This window comes from Marmota flaviventris, chromosome 7 (genome assembly GCF_047511675.1).
Source record: "Marmota flaviventris isolate mMarFla1 chromosome 7, mMarFla1.hap1, whole genome shotgun sequence".
Taxonomy (NCBI): Eukaryota; Metazoa; Chordata; class Mammalia; order Rodentia; family Sciuridae; genus Marmota; species Marmota flaviventris.
The window spans coordinates 4,049,607-4,071,628 of NC_092504.1; the positions used below are offsets into that span (position 1 = coordinate 4,049,607).

General features: G+C 59.4%; 1 protein-coding gene across 6 annotated transcripts in view; it reads left to right on the top strand.

The window, feature by feature from the left end:
* Positions 1 to 17,321, top strand: part of Ablim2 (actin binding LIM protein family member 2) — a 136,307-nt gene extending 118,986 nt beyond the window's left edge. For 5 of the 6 annotated variants that reach the window (XM_071614115.1, XM_071614117.1, XM_071614118.1 and 2 more), the window contains 2 exons: positions 3,183 to 3,237; positions 4,428 to 4,579. In XM_071614115.1, the coding sequence (XP_071470216.1) occupies positions 3,183 to 3,237; positions 4,428 to 4,483 (111 nt within the window). In that variant the 3' untranslated portion in view covers positions 4,484 to 4,579. Of the gene's footprint in view, positions 1 to 3,182; positions 3,238 to 4,427; positions 4,580 to 4,611; positions 4,693 to 15,767 lie in introns of those variants that run through there. The other variant, XM_071614121.1, reaches the window with a different exon arrangement.
* Positions 17,322 to 22,022: the final 4,701 nt, after the last annotated feature.

Here is a 22,022-nt window from a genome sequence, read left to right on the forward strand (position 1 = left end):
AAGGCCCCAGTCATCCAAAGTACCCTGTGTCTCCAAGGTCAGATGGCCCCACAGCCAAGCCTGCCCAGCAGGGAATGCTCACTGCCCACCCACGGAGTAGACAGTGACAGCCACCGCTGCAGGTCTCCCTGTGGGTGAGGCAGGGTGACTCAGATGCACACCACCCAGTCAGGGGTTAGGAGAATGGTCACTGGCCCCCCATAGGACCTTTTGGTGGCTCCCTGAAAGTGGTTCCATTTTGCTAAATGGTAACAGGAGGAATCCCTTTATTAAAAGACAAAAGCTGTCAAGTTGGATCCAGAAAATAGCATTGTCGTCGTGTGTCACTACAAAATGCACACTTAAGAATTATTTTTAAACAATTAAAAGTGAAAGGGTAAGAAAGAGATGCTAAAATATCTGAAAACAGGGGGAAGATGTTGACATCGTATCAGTCTCAGATAAGGAGGTTAAGGTTAAACAAGTTCATGGAGTTGGTGGTGTAAAAAGGAGACACCGACTCCTGATCAGGCCGATCCAAGGAAGCCGTGAGAGCATTCCTCGGCCTAGACGCACCCGGCAGCCTGGCAATCCAGACCCGGAGCAGGTGCCAGGGTGGTAGGGATTGGAAGTGGCTCTACTGAAATAAGATGTGGACTTAATAATCAAAAAATAACAATAAAGTAGATAGCAATTAAGGAGCCAAAATAGTAAGTCTAATCTAATTGGTTCACGGGAAGTGTCGTTTTAATCTGGTTTCCACTTATTTGTCTACTTGGATCCAAACAAAATCTTAACAAATTGATATAACAAACTGCAGTCCTGGAAAGAACCCGTGCCTGGGAGTTGGAGGCCCCGAGTCCGGTGCCAGCTCTGTCTTTCAGCAAGTTACTAAAAATCTTCTGAGTCATTTCCTAGAATCTAGAAAAGAAAAAGTCCTTGCCTCTAACATTACGATGAGGACAAATAGCATCCGAGTGGTGAGTCTCTTCAGAAGCCCCGTAACACTTCAAAGCAAGTCCCCAGCCCTCTTTCCCTCAGTGTTTGCTGAGTGGGGTGGCACATTCCCACATGAGCTTAGTGAGAAAAGACTGGTAGTCGGGTGGCCATGTGGCATCCTGTTAGCAATCCTGGTGTGAGTTTTGAAAAGTAAGACACCTGGGTTCAAGTTTCTTCCCTTCTGTATACTTGCTTTGTGATCTGGCAAGTTGTTTAACATCTCTGGGCCTCATGGTGGTGGTAATGCTCACCTCCTGGACTTTCAGCAAGATTAGAGACTGGGTCTGTAGAGCAGCCATCATAGTAAGTGCCAAGCCATGAAAGGGACAAATAATGTGCTGTCTTTAAAATCCCCAGCACCTCCAGAGCTGTCCCCTGCACTTAGAAGACCAGGAGTAGGCTCCATTTGCCCTGCCCTGGACCACCCTGGGACCGCTCCTCCACCTGACAATGCCCACCTCCCTCCTGAGGTCCTTTCCTGCAAGCTGGTTCTGCGGCAAGGAAGCGATAGCCTGGGCCTCCCGACAACTGTGATGTGGGGAGACGGACACTAGGTGGCAGCAATTCTCCTTCACATTCGTTGGGCCGGGCGAGCAGTGGTGGGCAGAGGCGGGCAGAGCCAGGTCCATCTTGCTTTATGCCTCTCGGGAGGCTCCCTGGCAGGAGAGGCGCACCTAGGGCACTGATCTGAGTGAGATTGCAAAAATGTCTAAGAAAACTTTTTGGACAGGCCTGTGAGAAAGTGGTGGAGAGTTCCCGGATGGGGTGAACACCCTGGCCCGGGACTGGGGACTAGGACGATGGGGCGAGGGAGGCACCTCCAAGAGATGCCGCATCTTTTAAAGCAATATCTTTAGAAACACAAACCCATGCATTAAGTCCGTGGTGAACAAAATACCAAAAATTTGAGTAAAGGCCAGTTCCGGCCCCACTCATGCGCCCAGCCCGTCCTGGAGGCTGGGTCCCGCTCTGCGGCGGGGGAGTTCCCAGCTTCTCTCTGGGCCTCAGTTTCCCTGTTTCATATGGAGAGCTTTGGACTGGGGTCTTTTTCCGCTCCGGCACTCCCTAGGGCTGTAACCAGCTCCTGCTTATTGCTGAAGGCAATTTTCCCTGTGAGAGTACCCGCTGGGCCAAGCCCATGAGCCCCTGGACAGCAGGACTCCAGAAACATAGTCCCTGGGCCCAGCCTCAGGGGCAGTGGCCAATGGTTTTGACCCTATTTGAGACCCTGGTCCAGGTGCTGGGGACCAGGGCATGAATAAGACACTTCAGGGCTCAGCTGCTGAGGGCAGCAGGTCCTCGGGCCATCTGAGTGTCACTCTAACCCAGATGCCAGGCAGAGTGCAGGAGGCGGACAGGAGAGGGCTGGACCAGCCCCTGTGGGGGCCCTGCATTCACAGGTTGTGCCAGTGATTTTTCCAGTGGGCAGAAGGGAAAGAGAATTCCAGACACAAATGGCCACGATGCTCTAACATGGCAGAGTCTGCAGCGGCAGGCCACGGGCAAATGACCGAGGCGCCTGAGCAGGCGGCCAGGGGCTCTCAGCTCCATGCCCTCTCAGACTCAGCCCCTCCGTAAAGAGTGCTCATGACAACTCAGGCCCTGTGCCAGGGACTTCTGCACCTGGGCTCCTTCAATCCTCAACGGTCACCCGCAGACCTGCTGGAGCCTGGGTTCCAGAGAGGAGACGAGGCCCCTCTTGTCCCGGAGCCTTGGGGCAGGTGGACTTTGACAGGCACACAGGTGCCTGGAGCGCTGTGGCTGGGAGCCAGGGCCTCTAGGGGGAGAGCAGGAGGCGCTGGCCAGTGCTCCCCCGTGGTGGTCTTGTAGGGGTCAGGGGGCATGTGTGGATCCTAGGTCCACCAGAGCACTGGGCACAGGGCGTGTGAGCCTGTGGTGAGGGGTGGCAGAGGCGTCACAGGTGCCTGCACAGGTGAGCTGGGGGAGCAGTGCTGAGCCACCCATGCCCGCTCCAGAGCAGGCCCCCAGGCCCCTGGGGTCATCTTTAAAGGCAGGTTGGCAGCCTCCGAGGCGAGGATGGGAGCCCCGGACACGGCTTCCCGAGCTGGGCCTCGCGTCTGTCCGTCATCTCAGCCGATCGCTGCCCGGATGCCCCCTCTCGAGGCCTGCGAGGAGGAGCATCTCCAGGCCCCGTGGCCGCCTGCAGCCCATCTCTTGCCGCCCTCTCTCTCTTTCTTTTCCAGAATGCCAATGTGGCCCCTTGTGGAACAGACCCGGATGCCAGCTGGGGCACGCGAGGTACACGCAGCGGGGACCCTGTGGGTCTCTGACTGGGCCGGGGGTCGCTGACACATTTCCACCATCTCATCCTGAGGCCGCCTCCGGGGCCTGCTGGCAGAAGGCCCCGGGCACCGCAGACAGGGCCCCCAGGGGGAGAGTCAGCTGACCTCCAGGCCATCCTCTGCCCGAGGTGCTCCCATCTCCCGTCGGGGTGCAGGGGCCTGTCCTGGTGTGCTGGGTGCTCTGCCTCACTCGGGGCAGCAGAGCCTCAGGCAAACAGCTTCTAGGGCCCGGGCGCAACAGAGCACCCTGTCTCCCCGTGTGGCCACTGGCATGCCTGTGACACGCTGGGCTCCAAGCCAGGAGGGTGACTGGGGGCTGGCATTCCTGGAGTGGCCACCTGCTCACATGGCAGGGCTGCACCACAGGCCGCTCTCCCAGCTCCGAGCGGGTCCCGTGCCGGCCAGCTCCCCTCCTCGTCACCCCTGGACTGCTGGAGCCTTGCTGGTTTGCACGAGGGTGACGGCGTCAGGGTGTTGCAGCCTGCTCCTCTGGGTGGTCGTCCACATCCCCAGGCCTCAGAGCTGGCACATCGGGACACCCCTAGCATGAGGGGACCTTGAGGACCGGCCCCTCACAGCTGTTGTTGGGCGGGTCAGACTGACCCTGGCTTCTGAGGTCCCGTGTGCATGGAGGCCCTGCTCTCTGGAGGTTTCGATTTTACTAAGACGCTCTTAGTTGGAAGGGAAACCTTTTCACGTCTGTGGTGGAGCTCCATGGTTTAAAACAGAGAAGGAAGACTCAACAGGGAAGGAGCAGGGGAGGGTCAGCCGCAGGGGCGTCCGTCTCCACAGCCCTCCCAGAAGGTAGCCTTGGAGCGCCCACTGCACGCGAGGGTAAACTGAGGCAGGTCTCAGGGTGGCCCACCACCAGGGGAGACGGCGTCGCAGCCGAGAGCCAGTGCCGCCGCCCAGCTTCCAGTCTGTCCTCCAGCCTCCTGGCCATGCCTCCTGCTCTGTCTCGCATGGGAGACCTCAGAGCCCCGTCCACTGCCCCAGATAGACCTGCGCAGGCTGCTCAGGGGACCAGGAGACCGTGCATGGCCGGGCTGACTGCAGGTGGCCAGGGTCCCCAGGACGGGAAGCTTCTGCTCCTGGCCGCCTTCCGTGCTCCCTAAAGGGCCCTGTGATCTCGCTCTTGTCTTACAGAGTACAAGGTAAGAGGCCGCCGCCGCCCGCACCTGCCCAGCCGCTGCCCAGGTTAAACCATCTTTCCTTGCTTTTCCTATGAGTGTCTGTGTCCGGAGCTGTCGCAAGTGTGTGCCTGGCTCTGTCCTCTGGTGGGCGCGGCCCAGCGCTCCCGGGCCTCCTGCGAGCCCTGGCTTCCCCACAGGTCTACCCATATGACGCGCTCATCGTCACCAACCGAATCCGCGTGAAGCTACCCAAAGACGTGGATCGGACGAGACTGGAGGTAAGGAGGGACCGTCTCTGCCACGTGGGTCTCTGACACAGGGTCAAACTCATCAGCCAGGGGGCCACCGGGGGATGGCGCAGGGCTCAGAGTCAAGGGCCCACGTGGCTTCCAAGTCTCAAGAACCTGGTTGCGGGCCCAGCAGGGGGGCCTTTGCTGGGGGGCCACAGGGTGTGGATGGGCAGGGCGGGCTCCCGGAGGCCCGGCTTCTCGGCTTCTCCCTTGACCACATCCGCGCGGCCGGGAAAGGGGAAGCTTGTCCGTGGAGAGCTAGTGTCTGTCTCGTGATTCCAACAGAACATCACTCAGAGTAGAGCCGGACGATATTTGTTGACTGAAAACAAAGTCTGTTGCAGGCCTACTATGCACCAGGGCCCAAAGCACCCAAAGCACCTGTCTTGCAGTGTGAGGTCAGCTGGTGGGTTTCGTCCCCACCCCCTGGGACTGTGTTGCTGCCTTTGATGGCCTCTTTCCCCGGGGCCAGGAGTCTTGGGGCTCCTGGGAAGAAAGGCCATGGGCTGGCTGTGCCCAGGGTGGGGACAAGTGAGGCACGGTATGCGTGTGGCCAGCCCTCACCCTGCCCAGCGTCCTGCCACAGTGATTCACCTGCTGCCGGGAGAGGGAGCAGGGGACGAGCCCACAGCCAGAGGCCAGCAGGACCCAGGCCAGGAAGGCTGGCTGGGCGGAGGCCATGAGGGCTGGCCTGGCCGAGACCAGGCAGGTGGACCAAGGGCTGAGTTCTGAGATGGGACAGATGGGGTCTGGCGGGAGCCAGGTGGCTGGGGTTGGCGCCTGGGAGGTCATGCTGGTACTGATCTTGGCCATCAGGATCGGGTCCTGTTCTCCATGTTTAACCTTCAACACCAGAGGAGACACAGAAAGCAAATTTTGTCTGAGAAAGAGCCCAAACAGAGACAGCGGACTTCTCAGAGAGGAGGGGCCAGCTGCTGTCTGGGAGGGGTGTCTTCTCTCCCTTCGGGGTCTCTGATTTCCTCTCCCAGCTCCTCTTTCCATCCTGCCTGCCCCGAGGTAGGAACAGAGCAGCCCAGGGGCACTCAGGAGCGGCTCCTTGTGTTGGGAGGCCGAGGGGTTGGCCCTGGGTGCGCGGGGACGTGCCGACGTGTCAGGACCCATTTCCTTCTCCCTGATGGTGAGCCTCATCTCTCCGGCCAACCCAGCATTCGTCACCGCTGCCGACTGCCTGTCCTTCACCCTGTCTCGTGTCCAGGGTGCAGGAGGACGCCCACTCGGACACTGAAGGATGGCAGGAGCTTCATGAGCACAGGGGGGTGCAGGGAAGGGCATCCCCTGCAGGGAAGCCGCGAGAAGCTGGGGTCAGCGCTGTGACCCAGCAGCAACCTCAAGCAGGGCGGGCTTTCCTGGGCCTGAGGTCGCCGTCGCTTAGGCCTCGATGTGGATTTTGATGGCCCTTGAGTGAATCTCTGTGCCCACGAGAGTTGTGCAAAGCCCCTCAGCACAGGGGTAGTGGCAGGAGGAAGGTGGCAGAGACCCCGGTGTGGCTGCAGCACTGGGAGAAGGCTCATCCATTCTGGCCTTCTTTGTTGTCACTGATAAGTACCCGACCCAAAGGGACTTAAGCATAAAGGAAATTGACTGGCTGGAGTGACTGAAGGGCCTCTTCAGGCATGGCTTGATCAAGGGCTAAATGTTTCTAACACTCCATTACTTTTTTCCTAATTCTTAACAGTGCTTCCTCTGCGTTGACTCCATGGACAGATAGGCCTTCACCTCACTCCCCAGACTCACAGTCTGCAGGGACGAGATCCATCTCTCTCTCTGAAAAGCCCTCACCTGGGCCTTGATGGGTGATATGATCACCCCTAAATCCTCCAGTTTGACCCAGGGTGTGCAATGCCCTGATTGGACAGGCTCAGCCTGTACCCAGGCGGAGCTAAGGAGGCTGCTGAGGCCACCTGAGCTGGATTGACCCAGCTGACCCCTGGGGGGAAGGCCGAGACCTGCCATCTGAGGTGGGGGAAGGCGCGGCAACAAGTAGCTTCCAGTGTCCACCTGCAGGATGGGCACAGGACAGCACAGCAGCCTCCACTGCCTGGTTCTCACCAAAGCTCAGTCCTTGCCCTGGTGCCAGCCCAATAACGAGGACATGGTTTTGAGCAAAGGAGAAGCCCAGGGGCCTCCTGTCCCAGGAGCTGTGGTTCTGTCCACCAGGGAGACCAGGGCTTTAGAGGTGACTCAAGGCCACCTTCCAGGGCTTCTCTGTTGGAGCCGTGATTCGCTTGTGGACTGGGGAGAAGCCATTTCTGAGACCTCCTGTGCCATCCCAGGTCTGAGTCCTTGGTTCCTGGTGGGGTGCTCAAGGACAGGCGACTGCCGAGGGAGGGACGAGAGTGACCCTGTTTCCCCTGAGGCTGGGGAGGGAGGCTCAGGGACAGGAAGAGAAGAGACGCTCATTTTAAAAATAAGCCGCAGAGGCAGAGCAGCAAGGACCCCTTCAGAGCGTAAAGTGGCCACAGGTGCCCAGGCAGCATGGCCGGCCCACATCACGGCCTACATCACGGCCACGCGCCCACAAGGGCAACAGAGGAGCCTTGGGGCTGAAGCGTCTGCCTGGCGGGACGTCTGAGCGCCCCACAGAGGAGGAGAGGAGTTGGGGTCTCCCGGGAGGGGCTGGCCAGGAAGTGGCGTGAGTCCTGGGGTGCTGGGAGCCACCCAGGGTGGCCCCTGGAGGAGCTCGAGTGTGAGTGTGACCAAGGTGCCACGAGGCCCAGATCCTGCAGGGCCTCGAGCTAGGAGCTGAGGCGGCCTCGGGAGGCTGGGTCCTGGGCCTCTGCCCTGCCTCCAGTATGACCGACCGGCTGGCAGAGAAGGTGCCCCAGGCTGCCCTTGTCTGCAGACGGCTCCTGGGTGGTGTCTGGCACCTGTGGGGCGTCTGTAAGAGCAGCCGTCTCCAGCACACAGCGGGCAGTGCACTAGAGGGCCTGTTCCCAAGGGCCAGCTCCAGGCTCAGATGAGAGCAGGTGGCTCCAGGTCCCACCCGCCTCAGGGCAGCAGCCTGGCCCTGCCCACCGCCTCCTCCTGGGCCTGGCGCTGGGCTATGCGCTTCTAGTTTCCCCTTCACTTGGGGGGCTGGGCTAGTGTACGAAAAGCTAGTGGTCAACACAGGCAAGTTCTCTGCTGCCCAGGGGGCCAGTTTAATCTTTCAAATATGTGAAAACACACCAAGGGTGGCCTGTCTTTCTCCTGCGGCTCAGCTGAGCCAGGAGCAGTGGGACATGACCGTCCTCACAGGTGGGCAGTGGGCGGAGACCTGGGGCGCCCCTGGGGCTGGGAGCTGGGATGTGAGCCCACGGGGTGGGGGCTGCTCCCAGCAAGAGTGCAAGGCACCCCTGATGCTTTTATTTCAGGGAAAAGAGCTTTATTTGTACAACAAAAGCAATTCATAAGTATCATAAAAGTCCAGAGAAACACAAAGAGCATAAGAATCTGACGGGACTCCCCCACTCAGTCCTGAGACTCGCTGCCGGCGGGGACGGGCTTCGGGACCCTTCTTGGGCTGATTCCTATCTGGGATGAGAAGGTCACAACCTGTGTTCAGTTTGATGTTCCGACTTTCCCTCTTGAACTTGACACTGACGTGTTCCACACTGGCTGACGGAGACCTGCTTTCACTTTTCAAGTGTCCACACCCCTGGGTCCCATGTGGGGGTCCCCAGGCCCAGGCTGTGGAGGGACAGACCGCACTTCCTCTCCGCCCCAGAGGCTGAGCCCGCGGCATGGCAAGGCTGGCTGCAAGGCAGGCTGGGAGCTGGAGTCTACCTTTCTGCCCAGGAAGAGGACATGGCGATGGTGGGCAATGGGTGTCATCGGCCAGGGCTCTGCAGGTGGACCCCAGGACTGGGCTGTCGGATGGTCAGTGCCCGTCCTTGATACTCAGTGCTACGGTGCTTGGCTGAGTCTTTCAGTCATGCCCTGGATGCGAACCAACTGCTGAGCAGAGCCCTGGGGCTGCCTGGGAGCTGAAACTGTCCCGAGCTTCCCCCTGATAGGCAACCACTGTCACCTGTGATCCAAAGGAGTGTGTGCAATTATACACCAGCATTAGGACTCTGACGGAGAGAAACATGAGCCTGTGAGAGTGTTTAAAATAAGTAAATGTTAACTGCGTAGAGAACATGTACGTGCACACATGTGCAAATGTGTGTGCGTGTCAGTGTGTTTTGGGTCAGGCAGAGAATTCTAGGAACAGCAAGCTGTGTGTGCAAAGGCCCTGGGGTTGTGTGGAGACGGCGAGAGGGCTGAGGTGGCTGGACCTGAGCTGGGAAGTGAGGAGGGGTCACTCTCAGCATCCTGGGCCATGTCAGTTTGGGTCTTAGCCTGAGAAAATGGCTCTTAAGTTGGGGGACTGCGTGGTTAGGTTTGCAATTAAAAAGCCCCTGTGGCTGCATCATGAAGCTTAGGCTGTGCGGCTGCAGGGAGATTGTGGTTATGGGACATGGTGTCGTGGTGTCTTAGGTGGTGGCACTGGGGGAATGGTGGCAGACTCAGGTGGTGTTGGGAAGTCAAGGCGCAGGAGTCAGAGACAGAGAGCACCTCAGGCGAGGGAAGGACATTTTGGGTAGGCTCCAGGCTGTGCCAATGGCATCCCTGTGTGGTGGCCGTCACTCAGCAGGGTAGAGTGCACCTGGAATGATAATGATTGACACCCTGGCTGACAAGGCCAGGGGCATTTCGGGTGCTCAGCCTGGCAGCAGTGAAAAGCACCATGTAGGCGCCTCATCCCGCACAGTAGGTCTCAGTTATCATCAGCGACTCATGAACCAGGCAGGATGTCCTCTTTGACCATGGAATGCGGTCAGATGGATCACGTGGTACCAATGAGCAGAGCAAGGACCAGCAGGTGGGTGCCCAGGGAAGCTAGTGGCCTTCCTGGGAAGTGGCAGCCTCTGTCCCAGAGATCTGAGTCTCAGTCCCTGGCCACCTTACAAGGCCCTCCTACCCTGGAGGACCTCAGGCCCTTCCTGTGTTAAGTCCTCCTCTGGGGGTCTCTGGGCCATGAGCTCTCAGTCCAACAGGCTGGAGCCTTTATGACCCGAGCAAAGTCAGTGTCCTCCAATCTGAGGCCCTCTTGTACCCTGACTGATCAAAAGACATCATTGCTCTTCTGCTGAGCAGCTCCTGCCATCCGGGTGGCATCCTGATGGGTGGGCGAGCTCTTAGACTCAGGGTGACCTGCTACGAGTCCAGCCTCCAAATGTCTGGCCACATGACTTTGGGCAAGTTGCTTAAGCGCTCTGAGCCTGGCCCTTGCCTGTCGGTCAAGTGACGACCATGGTCTGGCCCTCACCTGTCAAGTGACGGCCATGGTGCCTGCCCTGCTGGGACGTCAGGAGTTCATTTAGTTGCTTGGAATTCACTGAGCACCTGCCACGACAGGTACCGGGCAGGTATCCTATGCACACAGTTGATGTCACCAACCCTGTGGGCGCTGGGCGCTGGGATTGCATGAGCCGAGGTGAGTCAGCTGCCAGGGGACAGAGGGCCCCTCGCCCCACACTGTCAGAGGTGGGGCTGGGCAGTCACAGGATCTGGTACCACCTGACCACCAGGTGTTCTCCAGGCGAGACATGCCTTAACGGGGGTTTCCACAACTTGGCAAGGTGGCCAGCTGGGTGTTCCTGGCCCCACGGCTCAGGAGAGGCAGAGCTGGGCTTCAAAATAAGGTGTCACCTGGAGCCACTGGGCTGCCCTGTGGCTTGGCCCTCTAGAGCACTCACTCCACGTATGAGCTAGAGCCAGGCCACTAGCAAGTAGATACACACACACATGTGCTTGTGCAAAGAACACACTCACGCAGACCCACAGATGCATGACACATGCAGGTGTGTGTGTGTGCATGCATGTAGATACGTATATGTGTCGACACACAGACACCAGTGGTGTGTGCACCTGGATGGAGAGAGCACACACAGAGGCACATGCAGACACGATGCTTGATAAATGCTTACATACAGACGTAAACACAGACCGAATTCTGTGTCTCAATTTCTCGACACAGACTGGGAACTTATTTGAAGGACTTGGCGCACAGCCGGGGCTGGGAGTTCTGAGAAAGAGGCGCCCCGTGGTTTCCGGGCTGTCCTCTGCCAGGCCCAGGGGCTAAACTCATACCTGGTTTGCTCAGTGGTACTGGGAAGCCAGCCCCGGGGTTCGAGCCCCTCCTCTGTCTAACCCACCATTGGTCTGAGGAGGAGGTGCCCCCCTGGACGGGTAGTGGCCGTCAGGGGTTTGAAGCCACCAGATGCTCCCTGGCCCAGCAGAGATGCAGGAGGGAAGCACTTGTGGTTCTGGAGGCTGGAGAAAGCACTGGAAACAGAGGCCAGGGCCAGCAGAGGCCAGGGCCAGCAGGCCTGGCAGCTGCGAGTGGGGCAGGAGGCAGAGGGGGAGCTGGGAGACAGACTTACAGATGCCCAGCGCCAACAGACATTGCCCCTGGGCAGGGGTTCAGGGGGCACAGTGGACAGCCAGGTCCATGCTGCCCTCCTGGAGCTGAGAGGCAGCCAGGTCAGCAGCACCTGGGGCCAGGGTTGGCTTGGCCCTGGGGCCTCTGGGGCTAGTGTAGGCCCGAGGGCCCAAGTTTGAGTCAGGACCTATAGGACCCAAGGAGCCACCAGCAAAGCGGGAAAGAGCCATGCAGGTCGCAGCCTGCCCCTGAGGCTGCGGACACCCCTGTGGAGCAGAGGAGTGATGGGGGGCAGGCAGGGCCACAATGAGGCTCGCTATGGGGCCACCTGGGAGCCACATCACGGTGGCTCTGAGCCTCTGTCTCCTCCCACCCAACAGCTGTGAGCGAGGTCAAGGTGGGCTGAGAGTGGCCATGCCTTTAGGAAGCGGCAGGCTCAGCAGACTGGCTGTGCAGGGCCGGGCCTCATGCAGGCTGAGGTGGTGGGACCCAGTGACACCAGGGAGCCAGTTCTCAGGAAAAAAGCCACCCCTCACGGGTCTGGTTCCTGAAAGCCCCCTAGCAGCACCGGTGCAGGGGCGACTGTGACTAGGGGCTGGAGAGGAACGAGGTGTCAGGAGGCCTCTCCGTGGGATTCTGAACTTGGTGGGGTGTAGGGTGGTGGCAGTACCCTGGAGGGGACCTGGGGTTGGGCAGGGGCTGGTGGGTAGCTCCGGGCTGGGGTAGACGACACGTGGCCCCCGAGGCCGCAAACACAAGTCATCCCCAGAACACTCACTGGGGGCAGGAGGGAGGGCGGAGCAAAGACTGGGCATTCGAGCCACTTTGCCTGGCCCCAGGCCTGCCTTGCTGCCTCCCAGGTACGTGACCTTAGGCAAGTCACACAGCATGGCTGAGCCTGGAATGAGGAAAAGACTCGCAGGACAGATGGGGTACAGACTCTCACTCCAGCCTGGCCCGCAGCCCTGGGTCAGTGCAGAATTGGGGGTTTGAATCTGCCGGCTGGCTGCAGGTGGCAGGACTGTCCCCTGCCTGTGGTTCAGCTTGCTGCCTCTGCAGACAGCCTGGGGGAGAGGGCTGGCAGAGAGTCTCACAGCGGCGCCCCTCCCTTCGCTCACTGGCCACTGCTCTGTGGTGGTGACCGGTGGTGGCTACTCCGTGTGACAGGAGACTGGTGCCGTGGCTCCAAGGTGGAGTCGGAGTCATTTCTAGGAGCTCTGCAGCGCCGGGGCTGCTGGGGGGAGTGCTGGCTGGGTTGGTGGGGCTGGGGTGGGTGGGCTGCTCTGGCTGGCTTCTGTGTGCCCAGCACCTGGCGCCCCTCAGGGGGACAACAAAGAGCTAACCACCAGCAGAGAGCAAAGCAATGGCCTTAGGTAGGAACGGATCAGGACAGGCACTGCCCCCAGCCTGCAGGGAGGAAGCCCAAGGTCAAGGCCGCAGGAGGTTCAGGTCATGCCCAGCCTCTTGCTGCTCCTGGCAGTGGCAGTCCAACTGTGGCCAGCAGGGGCGGTGGGCAGAGGCAAGTCAGCCCCTCCCAGCTCTGTTGGGAGGCTCCCGCCCTGTCTTGAGCGCAGAGCCCTGCGACTTAGCCCTCCTGCAAGGCCCCGCCTCTTCCTGCCATCACCTTGGCTGTTGGGCTCCAACACACGTATCTTGGAGGCCTGTGGCCGGGCATTTCTTCTCCAGCCATTAGATCCCTGCCTGTGCAACACAGAGAGGCTTGAGGGGTCTGGGAGGACGGCGGAGATGCCACCTGGGTCTTGTTTAATCCCATTTTGCAGGTGGCATAACTGAGGTCAGGTCACCAGCACAGTTAGGCCCCTGCCAGGTTCAATGAGCAGGAGCCAGGGCCAGCATCCTGGGAGGCCCTCCCTGGACATACAGGTGAGCTGGCCCAGGCCACCAAGCCACCACTACCAGGATGATGCTAGCCACTCGGAGCCCAGAGCCAGAATGGGAGCCCTCAGCCCCTTCCTGAGCCCTGTAGGTCACACACAAGTGGCCCAGCCCAGCCCACATGCTGGGGACACCTCCAATCTCTCTTGTTGCTGTTATCTGACAAACCGGGCTGCTCCTGGGGCCTCTGGTGACTCCAGCATCTGGGTCACAGTGTTTCTCCCTTAGAGGACACCTGTCACTTCAGAATGGTAGATGCGCCCTCCATCCCCTTGGCCAATACCCACCTCAACCACCCATACATGGCCGCCCTGGTAGTGCGGTCCCTCCCTCCTTCCCCATGACGAGTCCTGCCCTGCAGCCTGCTGAGGTATGAAGCACATGGCGTCACCTCACACCTGCCCTGCCCTCCTGCCCCAACCTAGCCTGTGCTCAGCCACTGTCCCTTCTCTCCTGCTCCAGCACCGTCCCCAGCAAAAGCCCAGCCCTGACGAAGCCCAGGGGCCCAATGGGCACTTCGTCTTTTCCCTTGAGAAAGGAAATGGCAGGCAGCCTGGTCCCGGGCTCCTCTGGGCTGAGGAAGGAGGGCCTCAGCCTGGGTCCATCGCTGCCTGATAAACTGCCCTGCCCCAAGGGATGTGTGGAGCGGCTCCCCAGCGTCCAGAGCAAGGTTTGTGCATCACAGGCCCGCGATGCTGGCTGGTGACTGCAGATGAGTTTCCTTCTATGGTTTCTTCCACTTCATCTTGATGGGGCACCGGGAAGGGCTTGAATGACACATTTATCGTCATTGTGTCTTTAAAGATGGAGTCTGAGGTGACAGTGGGCGAGGGGCAGGTTTCTTAGCACAGAGAGCCCAGTCTCAACCCCATGCGAATGCTCAATGTCTGGCAAGCTCCAGGACCCTTCCTGGTTCAAACTTGATGGGTGCAGGGGCTGAGGGCCTCTTCCTGGGGGGCTTGTCGAACCATACAAGAGAGACTCCAGGCCAGGTTCAATTAGCAGTGATTTTGTGACCCAGGATTCTGGGGGGTCCTGGCTTACCTCCTCCAGATCACCCTCCAGTGGACTTCCACACCAGTGCTACAGAGAGGAGTGACGTTGTGGGATTCACAATGGCCAGAGTCCATGTCCACGCTTTCCGGAGGTTGTCGTGCCCTGACCTCAGTTCTCTCCTGATCATGACAGCAACCTGTAGTATTAGTGACTTTGTTTTAAGGTTGAGGAAACTGAACCCCCGTTTTTTGGCAAGAATTTTTAAAAATTGTGGCAAAACTCACTACTTTATCCACCCTGAAGCGTCCCATCCCATGGCCCTTCCTACGCCCACAGCGGTGCATGACCGTCACCACTGTCTAGCTCCAAGACATTTTCATCACCCCAAAGGAAACTTCCCGTTCCTCTCCCAGCCCCCCCTGGCAACCGCAGGCCTGCGCTGGACGTCTCATAGACACGCGGTCATGCAGCAAGCAGTCTTGGGTGTCTGGCTCCTTCCTTGGCCCATGTCTTCAAGGCGTCCTTGCTGACCCTGGTGAGGACTCCTTGCTTCCAAAGGCTGAGCTGCCAACTCGTGCAGTGGGGCCTCCGACTCGTGGATCTGTGAGTGGACACTGGGCTTTTCCCACCTTTCGGCTGCTTTGAACGATGCCGAGGCCGTAGGTGCACAAACGCCGGAGTCCCTGGTCCTCTTCTCTGGGTCTCAGCTAGGAGCGGACGGCTCTGCTCACTTGGAGCGACTTCTCCACCGCTTCCCACACAGATGACGGGCCACGCTTGCAGATAGGTGGCAGAGCCTGACCTTCTCTGGCCACACCCCATCCCAGCCTCCTGATTGGCCCTTTTGCTCGGCCCCTCCCCAGCGGAGCTGTGCCCCACCCTCCGGGAAGGCTCCTCAGGAAGGGGATGCCGCCCACCTGAACAGGTCTGCAGGAGGGAGAAGGTGCTCCCTGAGCCTGGAGGAAGGCTGAGGAGAGAGTCCTAGCAGGCATATGCATGGCAGCAACAAAGTGCTGGTGGCTGGCACAGTGGCCCCTGTAGTTAACGTGGCAGGGCCTGGGTTGTGGTTCACGGCTCGGCTCCTTGCTGAGTGCTGACCTGAAGGGACTCACTCGTCCCTGTGGTGACCCCGCCACCCAGATGCACAGGCTGAGGCTCCCGGAGGCCAGCTTCATCACATGGCACCACAGAGGCTCTGGAGGCAGGCGCCTGACCACCAGGTCATGCAGAGTCCCCACGGTGGCCCCACCCAGGACCTGGGCTCCAGGACACAGAGTAGCTAGCTCACACCAGGGCCGGGAAGGGTGGGATTTGCACTTGGGCCTGGCCGGCTTCTTCACTCCCTGGTCACACTCGGCATCCCAGCCGGGAAACGGGAGATGGAAAACCTCCCACTTCCTGCTCACAGACACCCGCTGTGAGTTCAATGAGGGGACTGCAGCCTTCTAAGGACAGCTACAGGAAGCTCAGACACGGAGGGCAGGTACAGCCCTGTCCCCAAGGTACACAGGGAAGGCACGTTGGTAGGAGACAGGGTGGAGGATGCTGGCCCCAGCTCTGGGCTGGACCCTCTGTCACCCCAAGCCTCTTTCCTTTGGCTGGGCTCCCTCCCTGTAAAGAGGGAATGGGGACCCCCAGGCCCACCGAGAGGCTGCGCCAGCCTGCCTCTGGCCCGAGAGCCAGGAGAGCTGGCCCAGCTGAGAAGCCACTAATTGTCCCTTCTGTTTCTCATTGTTTGAAGAGACACTTGTCACCTGAGGAGTTCCAGGAGGTGTTTGGGATGAGCATCGAGGAGTTTGACCGCCTGGCGCTGTGGAAGAGGAATGACCTCAAGAAGAAGGCCCTGCTGTTCTGACGGCCGCCAGCCCTCCCCACGGACCGCGCCAGGGCAGCGCCGAGGAGCCCCCGCCAGAGCCACACACCCTTTACCCCACACCTTGCCGTGGCTTCTCTGTGTCAGTGGGACGGGTGGGGGCCCTGGGGGAAGCTGGGCTGGGCAGGAGGAGGGCCCCAGGGGGCACAGCCCCTGGCGTGCGGAGAAGCGCCTGCTCTAGTTTAGGGCCACGACCCCTGGCTTGACTCTGCCCTTCCCAGGGGCCGCTCAGCTTCCGGGCCGATCACCCAGACAGGGGTGGCCCACCTTTGGGCATCCCCAGAGTGCCTGGCCCTGGGGTGCAGAGGTGGCCAGGACGCGGGCTGTGAGAGGCTCTTCAGTGACAGGCGCTGTTAGAGCCAGGTGGCCCCGCCTGGCAGGCCGCAGACTCACAGGCCAGGGCAGGAGAGCAGAAGGAGAGCCAGGGGCAGAGCCCAGCGCTGGGTGTGCGAGCTTTACACCTGTCCCTGACGGCTCTCTTCAGGAAGGAGCGTCCACGGACAGGGTGCCACCGAGCGCTCCAGGTACGGCTCCCTCCAGCCACCCCCTGAGGCCTAAATGAGACCTTTCAAGTAACACAGAAGTCTTTATTTTTAAAAAAGTATAGCTTACTTACACACAGGATGACACCCGCGCAGAGTGTAGTTCTAGTCCCGGTAAAGGGGAGCATCTCTGCCTTACGCCCCACCGTGCGGGCCCCTGTGGCCCCGGCTCGTGGCGTCCCCGAGAGACAGGACCCTCAAGAGTTTCCTCTTGTCTTTCCCTGTGTGTGTCACATAGTCGCCCTGAAGCCTGACCCTCTGAGTGACGCTGTGTGTAAGTACGTGTGACTCGTGGCTGCCAAGGCTCCTGGCCCTCATTTTTCCAAGTCTCCCCCAGTGGCTCTGGAATAAAGGTCTCCCTATAGCCAGCCTGGTCCCCTGTGGCCTCCGGGGCACCATCCAGGTGGTGGCCAGCGGTGCCTCGCCTTATCCACTGTAAGACAAGCCACACTCGTGGGGACCCTGTATCCGTGCACCTCCCCCACACAGGCACCAAACACTTTTGGAGGAGAAGGTGGAGCCCTTGTCGCCTCCAGTCTGTGAGGCCAGCAGAGCGTGGGGTGGAGGGAGCAGGAGGCTGGCTGACGGCCCCCCAGGTGACATGCACTATGTCTGCATTTATAGGTGGGCAGGGCACTGAGGAGGTGCATAGGAGGGTGGGTGGAAATCGGGGTCAGTTTCTGGTCCTGTGTGTCCTGCCCAGCCCTGCCCCTGAGTCGTCCCTACTCAGCTTCCTCACAGTCCTGGACACACCAAGTTCCACTTGGCCCTCAGCTTCTCACCAGCCCAGCTGTTCCACAGAGGGGACTTCTAGCTCCTAATGCTTCCTGCCATTTAGCCACCCGAGCCTGCGCAACTGGAAACCCCATCTCCCCCCCCCCCCCCCCGCCCGGTGTCAAGTCTGACCCCAGGAAGCCTGGGGTAATAAAAGATGCCCTACTGTAACTTGTCAACCTGCAGAGCCACTTGTGTGATTGCATGATTTCTGAAGGTGCGAGGCCTCTTGCAAACTGCGCCAAGGCAGCGGCTGTGGGCTTGCGCAAGGAGCAGGGCCAGGCCCCAGGAGGGACCCCCCACCCAGGGGAAGCGCCTGGTCTGGCCTCGGCTTGCTCAGGAGCATTCCTCAGCCCCTCCCCAGGCTAGTTCCAGGTACCAGTGGTAGCAATGGGTAGGGCCTGGCTCCTGCCTGCCCCAGGGCAGGTTGAAGAGACTAACCAGGAGACTGCTTGGCCTCTATGAGAAAGTCATGGTGTGCCCATGTGTCCCTTGTCCAACTCACAGGCCACCAGTGCTCCACAGTGACCACAGGATGGGCTCTGGGTCCTGTGCCCACCTGGAAGTGTCTTGAGGCACCATGCTTCCAGATCAGAGCTGTTCAGCTGTGCTTTGCACGATACTGGGAATGTTCTAGATCCATGTTCTCACCAACAGAGCAACCACTGTTTGAATAGTGACTGGGGGATTTAACACAAGGTTTAAATCTTAATTCACTGAAAGCTGAATAGCCACTTCTGGCCAGTGGCTGGGTAGCTTCAGAAGGTGAAAAAGTATGGCTGCCCCCACCTGAGATGAAGCCCCAGGAGGCCGGGGGATCTGCCCCTCTGGTGCAGCAACCTGTATTCCTGCCTGCTGCACACCCCTCTGTGCCCGACCTGGGCGTGGGGAGGTGCACTGTGAGGCTCCGACCTCAGAGCTCTCAGTGGACACCAGCTGGGTGTCCATGAACTTAATTAAATTCTAACATTACCCACCCGGAGACACTACCCCCTCCCAGATGCCAACCACAAGCCCCAGATGGATTCACCTGGTCTTCTGACAGGCCCTTTATAAATCAGGATTCCCACCACCCCCTTCTTGTGTTCACCTGATTTTCTAGAGTGGCCCACAAAGCTCATGATACACTTATGTTACCAACTTATCATAAAGGACATCACCAGGGGTGCAGATGAAGATTGGCACAGGTCAAGGCAGAGGAGGAGGGCACAGAGCGCTCCCTGGGGCTGCCCTCCAGGCACTGTCCCCTCCAGCCATCCAGGACCACATGAACACTATTCTTTTGGGTTTTATGGAGCCTTCATTATGTAAGTAGGAGTGATTACATTACGGCCCTGGGAGATCAGCTCCAACTGCAGCCCCTCTCCCCTCTACAGAGGCTAGGGGCAAGGGTGAAAATCCCAGCCCTCTCATCCTGTCTGTCTTTCCTGTGACCAGCCCCATCTAGGAAATGGTTAGTGGCTGCCAGCCAAAGGACAGTTCATTAGCATGCAAACAGCACTTTGAGGATTCCAAGGGTTTTAGGAGTTGTATGCCGGGAACCAGACAAGGCCTAATATCCATGTCACAGTATCATGCCCTTCCACCCCCAGGGCTAAGTCCGGCTCAGTCTCCCATGCCATCTCAGAGTCTGCCCACAGTACCATCCTGAATCAGCACCACCTGGGGCTGGTGTCAGGGGCCCCGGGACAGATGGGACAAGGAGAGGTCAGAGGCAGCAGAGTCTCCTTCCTGGATGTGCCCCCAGGGCCACCATGCCCTGCAGGCCACCGAACTCAGATCCGAGCTGAGGCAGGGAGAGCAGGGTGGTCCCCCAGCTGGCCTTAGTGTTTGGCTCACAAGTGACACGTGGTGCCTCTAGTCAGAGTCATTGGCCAGAACTGCAGAGGGGTCCAGGAAGCAAGTACGCATGTGTCTGAGAACGGGAGGCCACTGGACCACAGGCTGGCGAGGCTGGTTCCATGGCACGGACGCACAGGACCCACCCCTCTGACTAATCTTCAGGGCTTGGGGGGCTCTTCTTGTGAATTTGAGGACTTTGGAGTCCTCAGCTGCCCCGGCTACTGCCTTCTGCAGGGGACCACCCACGTGGTCCTCTAGGCAGGTCTCCCCCCGCCACAGGAAGATCCATCAGACCCTCCAAGTCCCAGCCACACACAGCGCCCTCCTGGAGGGTTTTCACCCAGAGGCACCGAGTTCTGCACCATGACCTGCTGTGCCCAGCTCAGGAGATGATCTGGGAGGCTGTCTCCCTCCAGACCCCTGAGGAGGGGTCCTGCCTCCCCCAGGAGGTCATGGGCAAGGCTGGATTCCTGGGCTCCAGCTGTGGGACACTCAACACTGTGCCAGTGAGGGTGGCAGTTGGCTGTAATCTAGATGGTAGAGGGCAGTGCTGTCTGTCAGAGAGGCCTGCCCATGGGGTACCGAGGCTTCTGTCACCCTTGGCTCTTGAGACCTCTAGATGAACCTGGCTGCTGAGGACATGGAGCCCCTCCACTGCTCACAGTCAAGTCTTGCTGTCGGTCTCACGGCCTTGAACCCAGCGCAAGCCTACCTCCCGGCCTCCCAGGCAGCTGCCCTTTACTTTTTGGGCCTCTCTCTGCCCACGTTTTGATCTCTAAGGAGCTGCCAGGAGCCAGGTCTGCTCCTGGCTGTGGTCTGTCCTCTGCCCCTCTGCTCCCTCCCCTTTCTGGGGTCCCAGGTTGTTGCTACAGAGTGAGCCCATGAATCACACAGTTTATGCACATTATATCATTAAAACTGGGCCACTCCAGAAGCTAGCCCCCTCCGCTCCAATCCCCCCTCCCTGGTTTTGGTGAGCGGCCTCCCCATTCCCTTTGGGCAGGGCATGGGCTCTGCAGAGACCTAACTGTATGCTGTCACTGAGCCACAGAGATGACAGGGCATACCAGAGCTTGAAAGCACCTCTGGCAGATGGAAGAGGGAGGAGGTCGTACTTCCTGGGGCACCACCAGAGGTGCCAGGCCCGTGGCTGGACCGTATTTCAGGAACAGTAGAGCAGGAGGTCCAGAGAGCACTCAGGGGCTCACCACTGCTCCCGCCTTCCTGCCACCCCCCAAGTGTCTCTACCACATGCCATGTCACTCCATGGTCACAGTCATCTCTCTGTAGTGCAGACTGACTGAGCTCCTGGGGGAACTATCTGTTTCCTGCTCAAATCCGGGCTCCTTGCAGTCACCGCTTGCCTTGCCTCCCTCTGCAGCCTCTTCTTACCCCCCTCCTCCGGCCCCCTTTGCTTCTTGAGCAGCTTCTTGTCACCTCGCTCCCCAACACTGTGGCTTTGCAAAGCCTCCTCCTGCTGCCTGGAAGGACCAGCTCCTGCTCATCCCTCAATGCCCCGCTGAGTTGCCCTCTTCCTACAAAGACTCTCATGAGCTGACTTCCCTCTCCCACTGTTACATCCAAATATCTCAGAACAGACATAAAGGAGACCTGTCCCTGACCGCCAGGACCGACCGCAAGCCCACAGAGATGGCAAAGCAATAGTCACTGGCAACTCAGGGCCACTCTGCTGGCCTGGAGGGAGGGAGCACAGTGAGAAGCTAGCAGGAGCGAGGCGGGGCGTCTGGGAGGCCTCCAAGGTAACACCAAGTTCCCCTGGAGTGAGTCCAGGGGGGTGAGTGGGGTCAGCCAGCAAGGGGAGGGCCTTCCAGGCAGGGAGGCAGCAGGCCAGCCCAGGCCTGAGGACAGGAAGCTGCATGGCGCATCCAGGAGCCAGGCCAAGATGCCCGTGTGAGTCAACCCCTTCCTGGTGCTCCACCAAGGCCTGCTGTGCCTCTGGGAGGACTCCTCCCACACATTCAGGATCAGCTCTGCGCCCTGCCCAGCGCTGCCACTGTGGCTCCTTCCCTGCCGACCCCAGCCCCACGCCTGCCGGTGCTTCCCCACGTCAGCTCTCAGCCACCCACACTCAGACTACCTTTCCTGGCTGGATGCCTACAGCTCTTGTCCTTCCAGGCCTGGGTGGCAGCTCTGTGCACTCTTCCTGCTCAGCATCCATGGGGGCTTGGGCAGTGTTGGGGGTCCACGGCCTCTGCCCATTTCACAGACTAGTTCTCCTGCAGGGACTGTGATAGCTGCTAAGCTGGCTTGCTGGCTGGGTTCAATGGGCTGCCGGTGGGCAACCAGGTCACCACACAAACCTCAGGGACCACCTGTCCTCCCACCTGGACGTGGGGCACACCCTGCAGCAGGTCCATGGAGAGCTGGAAATGAAGGGCCCAGGCCTGCCCACAGCCAGCCGCTCCGTGGGAGGAGATTCTTGGAGCCAGAATTGAGAACTCCACGACTGTCCTGCAGATGACAGCACCCTGCCCACAGCAGATGACTTGCCGAGCTTTGAATATGGATAGTGCCCCCCAAAGTCCATCCGTAAGTGCTCCCCAAGGTAGCACTACTGGGACATGCTGTGGACCTTTCAGAGGTGGGGCTCCATGGGAGGTCCTTAGGTTGTGGGGGGTGTGCCCTCAAAGGGGACTGTGGGACCTCAGTCTATCCTCTCTCTATTTCCTGGCTGGGGATGTGAGCATTTTGTTACCTCTCCACCAGGAGAGACCACACTCACAAGAGGCCCACACCAATGGGGCCATTAAATTTTGGATTGACACCTCCAAATCTGTAAGCTAAATAAATCTTCATAATTCCACTGTCCAAGGATTTCATTGTAGTAATGTGAAGCTAACTCATGCAACTCCCAGACCAAGTGAGACTTGGAGCAAGACCTGCATCTGAGTATGTAGGCCAACGTCAATGCTGGCAAAAGGTACAGGGCAGGCTGACCTGGGCC